The following is a 16,683-nucleotide window of genomic DNA, read 5'->3' as shown; positions in this document are numbered from 1 at the left end:
GACATGGTCTGTCAATAAATTATGTCCAATTTCTTTAATCAAGGTTGCAAAAAAAGTGACAAATAACAAAATAATTGATTTAGTCAAGGGTAATCTGCTAATGTTTTGTTGTGTTTATGTTTTTTTGTATTTATCTCTACTACTAACAAAACTAGAGAAAATCTTAGGTTGCTAAATGACTATGTTTGCTGCAAGTCTTGCAGGAGGAAGTTGCACAGTTTTGGAGTAGAAAAGAAAAAAGAACCTACACTTGTTTTGTTGCATTTTGTTCTGTAACATTAGGTAAGTGTTCTGATCTGCATGTTGATCTTCTTTGTAGAAAATCTGACATGCTCAAAAATCACAGTCTTCTTTTTCTTTTTTTTCTAGGTGACTCTTTGTGTTTGTTTGTACCTGAGAAGACTGCAGCTGCTGCTATTTTTCCAGACCTGATTTCATGAGTAAACATTTATCTACCGCTGTGTGTGTGTGTTTCATGTTGCTATGTGACATATGTGTGAACTCCAGCTGTGCAATACCTCTGGAAATGGGCCATTAGTTTGCTTGCGTAAGCTACATTTACCCAGTTGGGGAGGTTGTACCATTATGATAGTGAATGTTCTACTAAACTGGAAATGAGAACACTAAGGGCGTTTTCACACCAGCACTGTTTAGTCCAGTTAAAACCAACTCTGGTCGGTTTGAATTTTTAGTGCGGTTCAATAGAGCAGGTCTAAAAACAGTAATCGCACTCGGGTGCGAATCAAAGAACCAGACCGAGACAACCTAGAGGAGCTGGAACAAAGAATCTTGTCGCTATATTTACTTTTTTTTTATATTTATTTACGAAAGACAGCTCTGACCAATCAGACAGCTCTGACCAATCAGAGGACACAGCCTGCTTGTGTGGTTTATTGGTGCATTAAGGTTTATGCCTGTGTGAAACCAAACCAAACTAAAGGGAGAAAACGCTCCAAGTAAACGAACTCATCAACTAATTCGGACCAGAGAAATTAAACTACAGGTGTGAAAACACCCTAATATAAGTGTAAGACCTATCTTCATACACTCTCCACTATTTACTCTGTATGTAGGATAATTACGTTCATATCCTATATTCAGAAAAACTCTTCCCTTCACACTCTTTATCATGCTACAAAAATAGTAACCGCACAATATTGGACATGCATACTGTTAACACACAAAAAAAATCACACGAACCCCTTAACTCTATGGAAACAATAGTGGTTCCTGGCTTTAGCCCCACTGGTGCCTGGGAAGTTTCAATACAGCAGTCCTGAGGGTGTAATAAGAGCTTCAGAGCACTAGTGGTTAAAGCTCATTTCCTGTAGAGATTATCTTCAGTTTCTTTTACTTGCAAACTCTCTCAGACAGGTATCCCAATGTAGGGTGGATGGATGGATGGATGGATGGATGGATGGATGGATGGATGGATGGATAGATAGATAGATAGATAGATAGATAGATAGATAGATAGATAGATAGATAGATAGATAGATAGATAGATAGATAGACACAAACAGCACAGATAGACAAACAGACATTTGGAAAGACTTACAGCCACAGACAGACAGACCGACAGAAAGACAAATAGAAAGATTAACAGACAAACAGAGACCGACAGACACAGATGGAAAGACTGATGGATACATAGATAAACAGAAAGACACAAACAGATTGACAAACAGACAGATGGAAAGACTTACAGACACAGACAGGCAGACAGACAAATAGATAGATACAGAGAGACACACAAAAACAGACATTTGGAAAGACTTACAGAAAGACGGACAGACATACAGACAGACAGATAGAGAGATAGATAGATAGAAGCAATGACTGATTGACAGATAAGCAGACAGACAGATACAAAGAGACACACAAACAACAGATAGACAAACAGACATTTGGAAAGACTTACAGAAAGACGGACAGACAGACAGACAGACAGACTGATATGTAGATATGTAGCACATAATGGAACTGGAATGAAGTGTCGCATGAATTTAAGATTATAGATTATATTAAGATTATAATTTAACTGAACTTAAGCCGCTGCTCTGTTAGAACATGTACAGTAACAGGCTGGAACTGAGAACAAGCCTCGTATCCAGGTCAGTGTGTGTAAAACAGATTTTAAACAAAGGAGGAGCCAAGGGTTTAGCAACGTTAAACGCACACAGAACTTTCCTCAGAGAACATCCCAGGATTACACAAACCTGTATTTTTCCATATGGAGCAATCATACTTTACTTAAACCATCTACGAGCATGTTTACCCTCAACACAGCACACTGAGGAGTAGCATTCAGCAGACTGCTCGGAGTTAGAACTCTTCACTGGGTAAGAAACTCAATACTTTTACGAGTTGTTTCGTTTTATTTGTTCTTTTTGATGTATGTTCACAGCGTGTTCATCAAAACTTCCTTTACTGATTCACAGTAAATCTATACCAGTTCAGTTCATGTGTCCAGTGATTGATCTGGCAGAAAGTCTGGAGATCAAAAACAAACAAAATAATACTTTCAATGCATGTCTTATAGGTCTAAAAGAATGCCTACTAATTTATTAAGGCATGGGATTAATCTGTAAAATTGAATATTACTACTTTTTTAAGACAAATTGATATGCCCAAACATTTCTCCATAATACACTTTTTTGCAGAGCCTGGTAATGCATTTGCTGTTTAATTTAACAATGTAAGCATGTTATCCCTACTCTTGAGTTTAGAAGGTGAATGAAGAACATTTTATTTATGCAGAACTATGGATTAAATCTCATAACTAGCACTAACTCTTTTACCCTTGACTCCTTTTTCTGTTGTTTTCTCTCTCACACACATAAACACTGCTGCCAGGATAGCCTCTTTTCCAGGCATACCGCACTACACAATATACAGCTCTGGAAAAAATTAAAAGACCACTTCAATTTCTGAATCAGTTTATCTGTTTTTGCTATTTATAGGTATATGTTTAAATAAACTAAACAGTATTGTTTTATTCTATAAACTACAGACAACATTTCTCCCAAATTTCAAACAAAAATATTGTAATTTAGAGCATTTATTTGCAGAAAATGAGAAATGGCTGAAATAACTAAAAAGATGCAGAGCTTTCAGACCTCAAACAATGCAAAGAAAACAAGTTCCTATTCCTAAAGTTTTTTAATAGTTCAGAAATCAATATTTGGTGAAATAACCCTGGTTTTCATGCATCTTGACATGTTCTCCTCCACCAGTCTTACACACTGCTTTTGGATAACTTTACACCACCCCTGGAGCAAAAATTCAAGAAGTTCAGCTTGGTTTAATAGCTTGTGATCAACCATTTTCAATTGGGTAAAAAAAAAAACATTTTTAAGTGGTCTCTTAATTTTTTTCATAGCTGCATTTTGTCTCCATCACAAAAATACCGGGAAGTACCAGCACACCAGCATTCACACTTATAATTTTAATGAAGAGCATTTTCAAACTGGTATCGAATTAGTATCAGATCAGTTTTGGTGAGTTCAGGTACTGGGGACATGACATAAGCTAGTAATTGGCATTAGGATTGAGCCTAGAAGTTTTGGGACATCCGTTGGGACAGTTTACACAGCCTTCCCTGAAGGATGCAGAATTTTAAATAATATCCTGTTCTGTGTTTCTCTCCAGGTGTCTCTCTCAGCATGGCCAGAAGGGTCATCTTAACCATACTTCTTCTGGAGTTCTACACCTGTTTACACATGGCAAATTGTTTCTCACCATGCTTTATTCATGGAACCACTGCCAACTGTTACAATAGAAGACTTTACCAAGTTCCACCTCTACCCAATCACATCACTTACCTCAATCTAGCTAACAATTACATCAGTGAACTCAACAAGACATCCTTCTTGGGTTTGGAAGCCCTAGAGGTCCTTAACCTCCAGCAACAGGAAACACAACTTGTGTTAAAGAACAACGCCTTCGCTCGCCTGTCCAACCTGTTGGAACTCAAACTGGGCTTTAACCACTTCCTCCAACTGGAGACAAATGCATTCAGTGGATTGCATAATCTTCAGATACTGAACCTCATCCAGTGCAATTTGAAGGACTCCATCCTGTCGGGTGACTACATGAAACCTCTGGTGTCTCTGGAGAGTCTTACACTTGAGACGAATGATATCAAAAGAGTCCAGCCTGCTCGCTTCTTCCTCAACATGACCAAACTTCACCAGTTAGACCTTTCCCACAACTGGATCAACAGTATTTGTGAGGAGGACTTCATTGGCTTCCAAGGGAAACACTTCACCATCTTTAAATTGACCAACATCAAACTGACTGACATGAGTCAATACTGGTCTAAGTGGGACCAGTGTGGAAACCCATTTAAAGACATGTCTATAAATATCCTTGATCTGTCTCACAATAGCTTTAGTGTTGACATGGCACGGCTCTTCTTTAGGGCGATCCGAGGAACCCAAATTGATACTCTCATTCTTAGTCACAGCAGCAGCATGGGCAAGTCAGTGGGGAATAATAACTTGAAAGACCCTGACCAACAGACATTCAAGGATCTGGCAGCCAGCGGTATCAAGGAGTTCGATCTTTCCAAGTGTCGTATTTTTGCGTTAACACATTCATTATTCCACAATTTGTCAGATCTGCAGACTGTCTCATTAGCGTCCAACTCGATCAACCAAATTGAAAGTAACGCCTTTTTGGGAGTTCCGTATTTGCGATTGCTTAACCTGTCATCAAATCTTCTGGATAAAATCGACTCTAGAACGTTTAGCAATTTACCAAGACTTGAGGTGCTTGATTTATCGTACAATAACATACGAATCCTTACACAGGAATCTTTTAGTGGCCTGCCAAACCTTCTATCTCTTGACCTTACGGACAATTCCCTACAAGATTTGTATAAGATGGCACAACTTCCTCAACTTAAAGAACTCTACTTGTCCGAAAACAAAATCAAGTCCTTGTATGGTCTTTCAAATATTGCACGGAATGTTTCAGTTCTTCATCTGGCAAACAACAAATTAACAAATGCTGAGGACATTTCTTATATACTGGAAGAGTTCCCCGACATTACGGGCCTTTCCATTGAAGGCAATGTTTTTATATGGTGTTTTCTAAATCGCAAGTATTCCGTGCCACCTTCGAACAAGTTACAACTCCTCAATCTGCGAATGACTGGCTTACAGAACATTTGGGCGCAAGGATTGTGTCTTGATGTATTTGACAACCTTCACCAGTTGCAGTACCTTTTCCTTCAGAACAACTACATGCAGACCCTCCCAAAGGGCATTTTTAAGGGACTCACTTCCTTACATTTTTTAAATCTATCCACCAACTCTTTGACCTATATACCCAACGGGACATTTCCTGCAAGCCTAAGAACTCTTGACCTTGCCTACAATCATCTTGGCTCTATTGACCCGCAAGCCTTAAGCAATATAACTGAGATCAGCCTCTACAAGAACAGCTTTCTTTGCGACTGTGGATTGAGGCGTTTTCAAAAATGGCTAAATGAGACAAGCACTGAGTTCATTACCCCTGTTGAGGACTTGATTTGTGGGTTTCCTGAAGAGCAACGTGGCGTTCCTCTGGTGTACTCTGTGTTTTGTGAGGATCTTGAGGACAAGAAGAGGGACGAGACGCTGAGGATTACACTCTTCATCTGCTGCACGACCTTCATCCTGTTAATTATCATCTGCGCTGTGGTTTTCATTCGTCTACGTGGCTACTGCTTCAAACCAGGCAGACAGACATACAGACAGACAGATACGTAGAGAGACAGACAGGTAAAGCTAGCAAGGTTTGCAGACAGAGGGAAAGACTAATAGATATTCATCTACGTGAATATTGCTTCAAACAAGACAGACAGATTCAGGCTTTTTTTTAGAGAAGAAGGGCAATACTTTTAACACAATGTAAAGAAACATAGGTTTCAGGTTCAAATTCTGTTAAAAATAAAACATGTTTAAGATATGTTAATAATACAAAAACTACAGCCATTTCAGAAATGTCATATTCATTAAGGGATTACTTAATTTAATTCGAGTAAAGTCACTCCTTATTCAGAACCTGTTACAGGCTGGAACTGAGAGCAAGCCTCATATCCAGATCACTGTGTGTAAAACGGAAGACAGGGGGAAAAAATAGAAAGTAAAATAGGAAGCCTGGGAGGAGCCAAGGATTTCACAATGTTGAACACACAGAGAACCTCCTCCAGAGAACAGACCGGCCTGGGCTGAATGGATACCTCGCAGGATTACATAAAGCTGTACTTTCCACATGAAGCGATCATGATTTACAACCTGGGAGCATGTTTATACCTAATACAGCACACTGAGGAGTAGGGTTCAGACTGCTCGGAGGAGGAATAGTTTACTGGGTAAGAAATTCAACAACTTTTACGAGTAGTTTTGCTGTAACTGTTCTTTTTGGTGTACGTTTACAGCTTGTTCATTAAAACTTTCTTCAGTGATTCACAGTAAATCCATACTAGCTAATGCAGTTACTTGGCGTCCAGTGGGTTGATCTGGCAGAAGGTCAGGAGATAAGAGACACTCTCAGATTCTGACTTGGCCTGACTGTAGAATCTAATGTCAGGAGAGAATTTGGGGGATCATTTGCTCATTTATGAAGTAGGTAAGGTACTGTGTAAAGATAAGAAACTTGTTTATTAACATGTACCTAATGAATTCAGTGTGTTCATCAGGTTCTTGATCTTTGGATACTATTTGAACTGTTCTTAAAGCTACACATGATTTAGTTTTCTCATACTAAGAGAAAGAAAACTTGTGAGGAACCAAGACTCAGTAAGAGAATCCTATCTTCCCCTGTTTGACAACCGACAGCAAAAACTAATAACATAACATAAAAACAACCTTACAGAAAGATGGAATGAAATGAGAGCTATAGCTACTGGTTATAAATTATGAGTGTGCTGGACATATGCTCAGTGTTAATGTTAAAATCCAGGCAGTTTATAGGGTAACTAAACTAGAGCTTAGGTCTGGCCCAAAAAATGTTAATTAACATTGCAACACTGAAGAAGTATAGACCTATTATTTAAAAAAAATGTTTATAAAGAACTGCAACCCACAGCGCTTCAGATAAATCAAGTGGGTAATGCGGACAAGTGGAGAGCTGCAGAGCTGCATGATTATAATATTTTACCTGGTGCAGTTTTTTTTAAAAGCACAGTTTGATTTGTTACCTTGCTATATTTTGATTATCATACCATGCATAGCTTTATATATATATATATATATATATATATATATATATATATATATATATATAACAAAATAACATTAAAAAACAGACGCCCACATCACCGACCTTATGCTTGAACCCGACACAACCTGAGGAAATTGCAAACTAAACCCCCTGATTTTAGCTAACCCTAAATTTAAAAAAAGTAAAAAAAAAAAATGGGAGGGGTAGTTCGGAAGGGGCACTGGGTGATGTATGGGTTTAGGGGTGAGGCAGGAAGGATAGCTGATTGGGCTGAGCTGCTGTGGGTTATAGTACTGATTTCTGAGATAAAAAGTAGATTTATCTAAACATGGTCTTGTTTCATTCATTCTGAGCCAGATTTATCAAGCCAAAACGAGCTGAGAGGGAGCCGAGGTCTTTCATACAACTGTATCCTTAAACTTGGCTCCTGCCTGCAAACTTACACTCTAAAACATGATGTGCTAGTTTTATAAAAAAAAAAATGTAGGACAACATTTTTGCAACCTTATTTTTAAATATAACCAAAAATGCATTGTGGGTTATGCTTAAAGAAGGTTGCAAAATTTTTAACTGACATTTCTTAATAATAAGGTTGCAAAAATGCTGCACAATAATTTTAAATAAAACTGGAACATCTTTTTCGACTATTTTTACAAAAAAAATGAACATTAGTTAATAATAAGATTGAAAAAATGTTGCATTTTATTTTTTTTAATGAAACTAGCAGATCATTCTTTAGAGTGTAGGTTTGTAAGCAGGAGCCATGTGTAAGTAAACAGTGGTATGAAAAAATTGGGTACCCCTGATAATTTTCATGATTTTTCTTTATAAATCATTGGTTGTTCAGATCAGCAATTTCAGTTATATAATATAGCAGATGAACACAGTGATATTTGGAAAGTAAAATGAAGTTTATAGGATTTCAATTGATCAAACAACCTCTTTTTTTCTACAACATAAAAGGGATTGAAAACATTTAATAATAAATTAAAAATAATAAGTAATAAAATAGTAAAAATAATAAATAAAAGAAGTACTATTTTAAATCAACATTTAATATATATAAATGAAATATGTATGTTATACAGAAAATTCTAAAATACCATAAAAACAACTTGACACATAAAAAGTAAAAAAAATATAAAATATAAAATAAGTTAAAAGATAATAGTAAAAGTAAAGCAAAATGTTAAGAATGATAAGAAATAATAAAATGAATAATAAAACTAAGAACAAGAATGAAAATATAAAACATTAGAATAAAAAAATAAAAAGTAATAATAAAAAAAGTAAAAGATAAACTAATAAAAAAACTAATTTAAAACAATCGCAGGCTTTCTGGTGGTGATTAGTAACTAAAAGTTTTAAATGACTCGAGTTTAAAAGTTTAAAATGAAAAGTTTAAAAGTGAAAGTGTTTACAGAAAGTGTGCAGTAATTCTTTAAACAAAATTAGGCAGGTGAATAAATTTGATTATCCCAACAGAAAAATTTAATTAATATTTTTTAGATCCTCCTTTTGCAGAAATAACAGCCTCTAAACGCTTCCTATAACTTCCAATGAAAGTCTGGCTTCTGGTTAAAGGTAGTGTAGCCTGCGGGACATAAGGTCCCAGTGAAGAAGGAAACAGGAGGAACAGTAGGACCTAGCAGGAAGCACCGTCACCCGAGTAATAATCAAACACGAATATATTGAGCTTCCTGGAGACCTGTAGTGTGCTGGCATTTTCGAGAAACATGTTCAGAACATGTGTTTTAGTGTTTGGTTTATTGCGAGTGCACATGAGTAGTTCAGATTTCTGTGTAAAGGCACAATGGGCTGTTTGTTCATCCTGAAGCTGGATGTAGTGCTGGGGTTTGTTCTGATTACACTGTAAATAATATTGGAGAGAGGAGTGGAATTACAGGTAACTATGCTGTTTGGGTTAATGTTAGGGAAAGCCCGAGGAGTGTGGGGCTGTGTATTTTAAAATGGAGTGGCTCAGTATTTTAATTAATTAATATCATTAAGTTTAGTCATCCAAGAAGACCAGGGCCAGTGCAGACATAATCACTGAGCAAACTACAGAGAGGTAATGTGTATATTGGTGCTTTTTTGTAACATGGTGAGGCTACTAGAATTAGCTTAGTATGTCTAATAAGCTGCTTATACTGTTAAAAAAAACAGCAGGGGGCGCCAGAAAATGTCTGTAAAAAAAAAAGAAAACAGAAAAATACTGTCCCATTTAAAACAGATATAAACTGTAAAAAAAAAAAAAAAAAAACAGTTATTATATTTACTATGAATAACAACTATTACTGTCATTTTACAAGAACTTTTCCTTTAATTACATGAAATCCTTTACTTTCAACTAATTTTAATTCATAAAAAAGCATCATATACTCCTTATAAAACAGAATAAGTAGTAATTTTACAAGAACTTGTCCTATAATTACATGAAATCTTTCCCATTCAACAGATTTTATTCTTTAAAAAGTATCATGTACTCCTTATAAAACAGAATAATTATTAATGTTACAAGAAACTGTTCACTTTTAACATATTTTGTATTCTTAAAAAAGTGTCATACACTCCTTATAAAACAGAGCAATAGCCTAAGTCATTTTACAAGAACTTGTCCTATAATTACATGAAATCTTTCACTAGCTTAAACGAGGTTTGGGTTCATTTTTACTTTTTTATTTGTGTTACCGTTTACTTTTCGCAGTATAAGGCACACTTAAAATTCTGTGCAGTGTTATACAGGAGTTTTAGTTTAGTTATCTGGCAGTATTAGCATTAGCTGCTAAGAGCTAGCTCTTTTGCTGTTCAGAGGTGAGTATTATCAACCTGTAGCCTGCTGCTAACCCCAGCTAGCACTGCTGGAGCAGAGATAGCATTAGCCGCTAAGCGCTAGTTAGCTCTTGGGCTAATCAGAGGCGAGTATGTCAGACTGTAGCCTGCGTGTCTTGTGTGTTAAAACAAGCTACGTGGAACGAACCATTAGCTAATATCACCCTGGCTTACCAAAACACTCAGGGTTCCTCAGTGTAGCGCTGTCAGGCAGCATTAGTTGCTAGCGTTTAGCTGCTAATGCTAATACTCCTGCTTTAGTGGAAATCTGGAAAACTAAGCTTACTGTAAGTAAAGCGCTTTACTCACCAAATAAACAGTTTCCAGAAGAAAAATCTGTGTAAAATAACATCCAGTGCTTGTTTGACTCGTCTGAAAATGTTTTTTTTTGTTGTTATTTACTTAATTTAGTTTAGCTTTACAGGTCTCGCCACCCAGCAGCGACACCCCTGTTCATTACTAGTGTAAATTAAAATGTGCCTTATAAGCTGGTGCGCCTTATGTATAAAAATAGACCAGAATTGACCTTTATCGATAGTGTGCCTTTTAATCTGGTGTGCCATATAGTGCACTGGAAATGTATTACATGTTTCTAGACTCTAAATGGTCTCTTATTTTAATATAAGGAATGCTACCACTTGTGATGCTAATGGACTATTAATGTTTCCATTTTAACCCAGTGAGTACAGTAAAGTATTTACAGATTTACAACTATCTGTACCTCTATTTCATTATTGGGAGTGTTTTACTATTGATTTTAAGGTGCTTATAACTGTTTTGGCATTGCCTGATTCCTTAGGTGGGCTATACCTTTTTCAAACCTTTTTTATGCTTTTGTATATTTTTAATAACACTCCTCTTTTATTAAGAATGCTGTGTTTGGGTCTTTTGGTACGTATTATGTTTGCTTGGGTTAGGGGGCCCATTTTGTGTGAGGTGTTTGGGTTACTTTATACATTTTTTAAGCTTGAGATTTTAAAATTGGAAATAGATACCTGGGTGTGTAGGTCCACATTTAAGGGACATATTGAGTGCAGTGATATTATGTATACTGGGCTATGGGTTGCTGCTTCCCCCCGATTTATTTTTGTGCTGTTTGAATTCCATTATCAAGTTTTTTTTTTTTTTTTTATCAAGCAAATGGGAATAAATAAATGTGCAATTGATACTCCTCTGTTTTTGTTTTTTCTTAAATAAAACTGTTATTGTATTCAATAACTGTGTGATCATTTATAAGTGAACCATTGTGGGGAAACTCCAACCCTTTATAATTAAGGAGTGGCATAGTCTACATATACTTAGAGGCTATACTAGCATATCATTTGTACGAAAAAAAAAAAATATATATATATATATATATTTATATATATATATATATATATATATATATATATGGTGGCCAAGAAAGCCCAACACACTGCAAATTAACAAGATCTGCAAAAGCACAAAATATCCTTCAAAGTGACAACACAGGCACTTTTTTGACTGTATTTGACTGTATTTGATACCCTGAGATATTATAATTTAGTAAAAAAGCTCTAGTCTGCCACACCTAAACCACACTACTCCATTATTACTGTCTCCTTACAATAATACAGAATGTATAAGCGATTCACACCACAAAAATATAAACATTACACATGCAAAATATTGTAATATATTTATTAGTTTAATTGAACAAAGGTATGAAGGTAAAAGCAAGAGCAAGCTACTTCATAATAGCTGAGCTACAGTGCAGGAATAACTTTTTTAAAGTATTAATGTTTACATGGCAGAAAGAAAAAAAGCAGTGCTATTTTTTTAATACTGACTTGAAGTTGTAATTGTTCCAAAAATATACAATAATGGTACATGTCACAAGTAATTATTTTATTAGGCATGATCAAGTTAATTTAGTCATGTTGGTGGAACCTATTTGTGTTACTCAAATAAAACAAATTTAAAAAAGATCCATAGAAATATTGCATTTATATTAAGTAAATTGTTCGTAAAATTTTAACACGTCATTTATTACAGTATAGTATTAGGATTCCGCTATGCAAATTCTCACTCTTTTTAAACCTGATCTATTAAGGGAGTCTTAAAGAAACTGTATAATTTTACAGACTTTAGAAACTTGTGTTTTTAAAACAAACTTTAATTTGTTAGCAATGTCCCTTTTTTGATTTTTGGTAAATATACCAAATATATCCTTCAAATATATACTTTATTTGCAAGTAAAATCAAAATAGTATATTTTTTTCAGTGTAAAATCTAAGTAATTTTAAATACCATCCTGTTCTGCGTTTCTCTCCAGGTGTCTCTCTCAGCATGGCCAGAAGAGTCATCTTATCCATACTTCTTCTGGAGTTCTACACCTGTTTACACATGGCAAACTGTTTCTCACCATGCTTGATTTACGGTACCACGGCCAACTGTTACGATAGAAGACTTTACCAAGTTCCACCTCTACCCAATCACATCACTTACCTCAATCTAGCTAACAATTACATCAGTGAACTCACTGAGGCATCCTTCTTGGGTTTGGAAGCCCTAGAGGTCCTTAACCTCCAGCAACAGGAAACACAACTTGTGTTAAAGAACAACACCTTCGCTCGCTTGTCCAACCTGTTGGAACTCAATCTGGGCTTTAACCACTTCCTCCAACTGGAGACAAATGCATTCAGTGGATTGCATAATCTTCAGATACTGAACCTCATCCAGTGCAATCTGAAGGACTCCATCCTGTCGGGTGACTACATGAAACCTCTGGTGTCTCTGGAGAGTCTTACACTCGAGACGAATGATATCAAAAGAGTCCAGCCTGCTCGCTCCTTCCTCAACATGACCAAACTTCACCAGTTAGACCTTTCCCACAACTGGATCAACAGTATTTGTGAGGAGGATTTCACTGGCTTCCAAGGGAAGCACTTCACCATCTTTAAACTGACCAACATCAAACTGACTGACATGAGTCAATACTGGTCTAAGTGGGACCAGTGTGGAAACCCATTTAAAGACATGTCTATAAATATCCTTGATCTGTCTCACAATAGCTTTAGTGTTGACATGGCACTGCTCTTCTTCAGGGCGATCCGAGGAACCCGAATTGATACTCTCATTCTTAGTCACAGCAGCAGCATGGGCAAGTCAGTGGGGAATAATAATATGAAAGACCCTGATCAACAGACATTCAAGGATCTGGCAGCCAGCGGCATCAAGGAGTTCGATCTTTCCAAGTGTCGTATTTTCGCATTAACACATTCATTATTCCACAATTTGCCAGATCTGCAGGCTGTCTCACTAGCGTCCAACTCGATCAACCAAATTGAAAGTAACGCCTTTTTGGGAGTTCCGTATTTGCGATTGCTTAACCTGTCATCAAACCTCCTGGATAAAATAGAATCTAGAACATTTAGCAATTTACCAAACCTTGAGTTTCTCGATTTATCTTACAATAACTTACGAATCCTTACACAGGAATCTTTTAGTGGCCTGCCAAACCTTTTATCCCTTGACCTTACAGACAATTCCTTGCAAGATTTGTATAAGATGGCACAACTTCCTCAACTTAAAGAACTCTACTTGGCCAATAACAAAATCAAGTCCTTGTATGGTCTTTCAAATATTGCACGGAATGTTTCAGTTCTTCATCTGGCAAACAACAAATTAACGAATGCTGAGGACATTTATTATATACTGGAAGAGTTCCCCGACATTACGGGCCTTTCCGTTGAAGGCAATGTTTTTATATGGTGTTATCTAAATCGCAAGTATTCTGTGTCACCTTTGAACAAGTTACAACTCCTCAATCTGCGAATGACTGGCTTACAGAACATTTGGGCGCAAGGGTTGTGTCTTGATGTGTTTGACAACCTTCACCAGTTGCAGTATCTTTTCCTTCAGAACAACTACATGCAGACCCTCCCAAAGGGCATTTTTAAGGGACTCACTTCCTTACACTTTTTAAATCTATCCACTAACTCTTTGACCTATATACCCAACGGGACATTTCCTGCAAGCCTAAGAACTCTTGACCTTGCCTACAATCATCTTGGCTCTATTGACCCGCAAGCCTTAAGCAATATAACTGAGATCAGCCTCTACAAGAACAGCTTTCTTTGCGACTGTGGATTGAGGAGATTTCAAAAATGGCTAAATGAGACAAGCACTGAGTTCATTACGCCTGTTGAGGACTTGATTTGCGAGTTTCCTGAAGAGCTACGTGGCGTTCCTCTTGTGTACTCTGTGTTTTGTGAGGATCTCGAGGACGAGGAGAGTGACGAAATACTGAGGCTTACCCTCTTCATCTGCTGCACGACCTTCATCCTGTTAATTATCATCTGCGCTGTGGTTTTCATTCGTCTACGTGGCTACTGCTTCAAGCTTTACAGGAGGATGGTCATCAAGTTTGTGGAGGGACGCCCACCAGGGAAGGAACCTGGTGATGACGGCTTTTTGTACGACGTCTATTTGTGCTTCAGTTCAAATGACTTCAAATGGGTTGAAAAGGCCCTGCTGAAAAAGCTAGACTCAGAGTTCTCAGAGCACAATCAGTTTCGCTGCTGTTTCGAGGCGCGGGACTTCTTGCCTGGGGAAGACCACCTGTCCAACATGCGGAATGCTGTCTGGAACAGCAAGAAAGTACTGTGTGTGGTTTCTCGAGAGTTTCTCAAGAATGGGTGGTGCTTGGAAGCTTTCACGCTTGCCCAGAGCAAGATGCTGGAGGAGGTCCAGGATATTTTGCTCATGCTTCTTGTTGACCAAATACCACAGTACAGACTCATGAAGTATGAGCCAATAAGAACTTACGTTCAGACCAAGAGATATCTCTGCTGGCCAGAGGATAGCCAGGACTTACAGTGGTTTTACAACCAGCTTCAACACAGCATATTAAAGGGCACCAAGGCCAAACAGGCAAAAATAGATGCTGAAACTGCCAACAACGTGCCAGAGGTTGAGGCAGTCACTGTTTTTTAATATTGTGAAAATGCTTCATCAATCAAAGTTTCTGTAAACTTTCTGTTAAAGCACCAGCCCCTATAAAAAATGTCTTTTAAACTTTTAAGTACTTCTGAGTTTAGAGATGGTATTAGTGTCTGGCCACGCTAATACAATGCCTAATATTTAAATTTCATAAATTAACAAACAAACCAATTTACTTCCAAACTAATTATTTCACACAGAAATGTATTTATGTTACCCTGCATTAAAAGTACTCTTTCACATACTCTGTGTAATTACAGAGAGGTCTCTCAAAAAGGTCCCCAACACTTACAGACTGCCACTTTAATCTTTAGAATTTAAGTACTATGTATGGAGAAAAGTACTGGAACACATGCCTATTTATTGTTTCTTCCCAAATCAAGGGTATTAAAAATGTTTACACTGCTTTTGTTGGAGTGATTGACTCTTCTGTTCAGAGAAAAAAGACGTTCTTCTATATCAAAGAGCATTGTTGTCAGGATTTGATAAAGCATATTACTGTATTAATGAGGTCACCCCATTTTAGACCCAACTCCCAAAGTAAATCTGTGTTGGAAATATTGGAAACTGCACCATCATTTCAGAAAACACAGTTCCAGTTACTGCTTCACTGTTTAATACTCAAGGATGAAGACCCTCTAGCATGGTATTACACAAGCATTAATTAGAAGACTTTTGTAAATGTCGATTTTCTAACACACACTGACCATCTAGAAAATATTTATTATTGTATTGTTGTTGCCTCACAAACTTTTTGGCAATTTAACAGAACGAGGAAAGTTAATACAAAAAAAGATTTTTTTCCCAGTCAAATGGAAGCATATCTATCATATGTCTTTGATTTTTCATCTTGATTTTTTTTCTGACACAATGTAAAGAACAACTTCCAGATTTCTATTATGTCATCAATTAAAACAGAAAAACAGCAAAAATGGGATACAACATCTTTTTTTTATCTTGATATTGTCAGCATCTTCAGAATATATGCCCTCCTTGTCTTTTAAAGCAACAAAACACCATGTTAAGCAAGTCCTGATGAATGAAAGACGTTTTGGTAAAAGGGAAGGACATGAGGAAATAGGGAAATGCTTACAAGGCATTTATTGGGGCCTCAAAAATGTCATGTGTGCACGGAGCAATGCCTGTGCTACTGACTGATAGACTATGTTAAAGGGGACATTAGAATAGGTCTATTCTCTACACAAAACATGTTCATGAAATTCTTAGCATAAAATCACTCTCACATAAGGAGATCTCACCAGCTTTATTCTTACCAGCTTCAGTCCCTTTCAGAATGAGCCGTTCAAGGTCTCTGTCACTTTTATGCAAATAAGCTGTTGCTGGCCACGCTATGTGTATGCTGTATTACTGTGAGCTTGTGCTAAATAGCAAAACATGAACAAGCTAATTCATGCTTAACTGGATAGAAGCTCAAAACTCACTTGTACTTATTCACTTTTACTCCACTGCTGTAAATACAAATCATGATTAGAGCCTTCCCTCGTGGGCAGCTGTGCACATGCAGCTGTTGACTGAAAAACAAAAAAGAAGAATGCAGACTGGATATTACAGGACTTGACACAAATATGACACTGTAAATAAGTTCTGGCCAAAGGTCTCGTGCACCTCCACTCAAGTTCTACAAAGTGTCCCCTATAGTTTCTGATATTCACC

At 36.9% G+C, this 16,683-nt stretch overlaps 1 protein-coding gene across 1 annotated transcript; it reads left to right on the top strand.

The window, feature by feature from the left end:
* Positions 1–2,188: 2,188 nt before the first annotated feature.
* Positions 2,189–15,416, top strand: LOC103047589 (toll-like receptor 5). The gene is made up of 3 exons (XM_049467867.1): positions 2,189–2,342; positions 3,652–5,754; positions 12,341–15,416. Exons 2-3 carry the CDS (start codon positions 3,666–3,668, stop codon positions 15,001–15,003), a joined length of 4,752 nt encoding a protein of 1,583 aa, XP_049323824.1. The 5' UTR covers positions 2,189–2,342; positions 3,652–3,665; the 3' UTR covers positions 15,004–15,416.
* Positions 15,417–16,683: the final 1,267 nt, after the last annotated feature.

Source organism: Astyanax mexicanus, chromosome 19 (assembly GCF_023375975.1).
Source record: "Astyanax mexicanus isolate ESR-SI-001 chromosome 19, AstMex3_surface, whole genome shotgun sequence".
Classification (NCBI taxonomy): domain Eukaryota; kingdom Metazoa; phylum Chordata; class Actinopteri; order Characiformes; family Acestrorhamphidae; genus Astyanax; species Astyanax mexicanus.
This window is presented reverse-complemented; position numbering and strand designations above follow the sequence as displayed.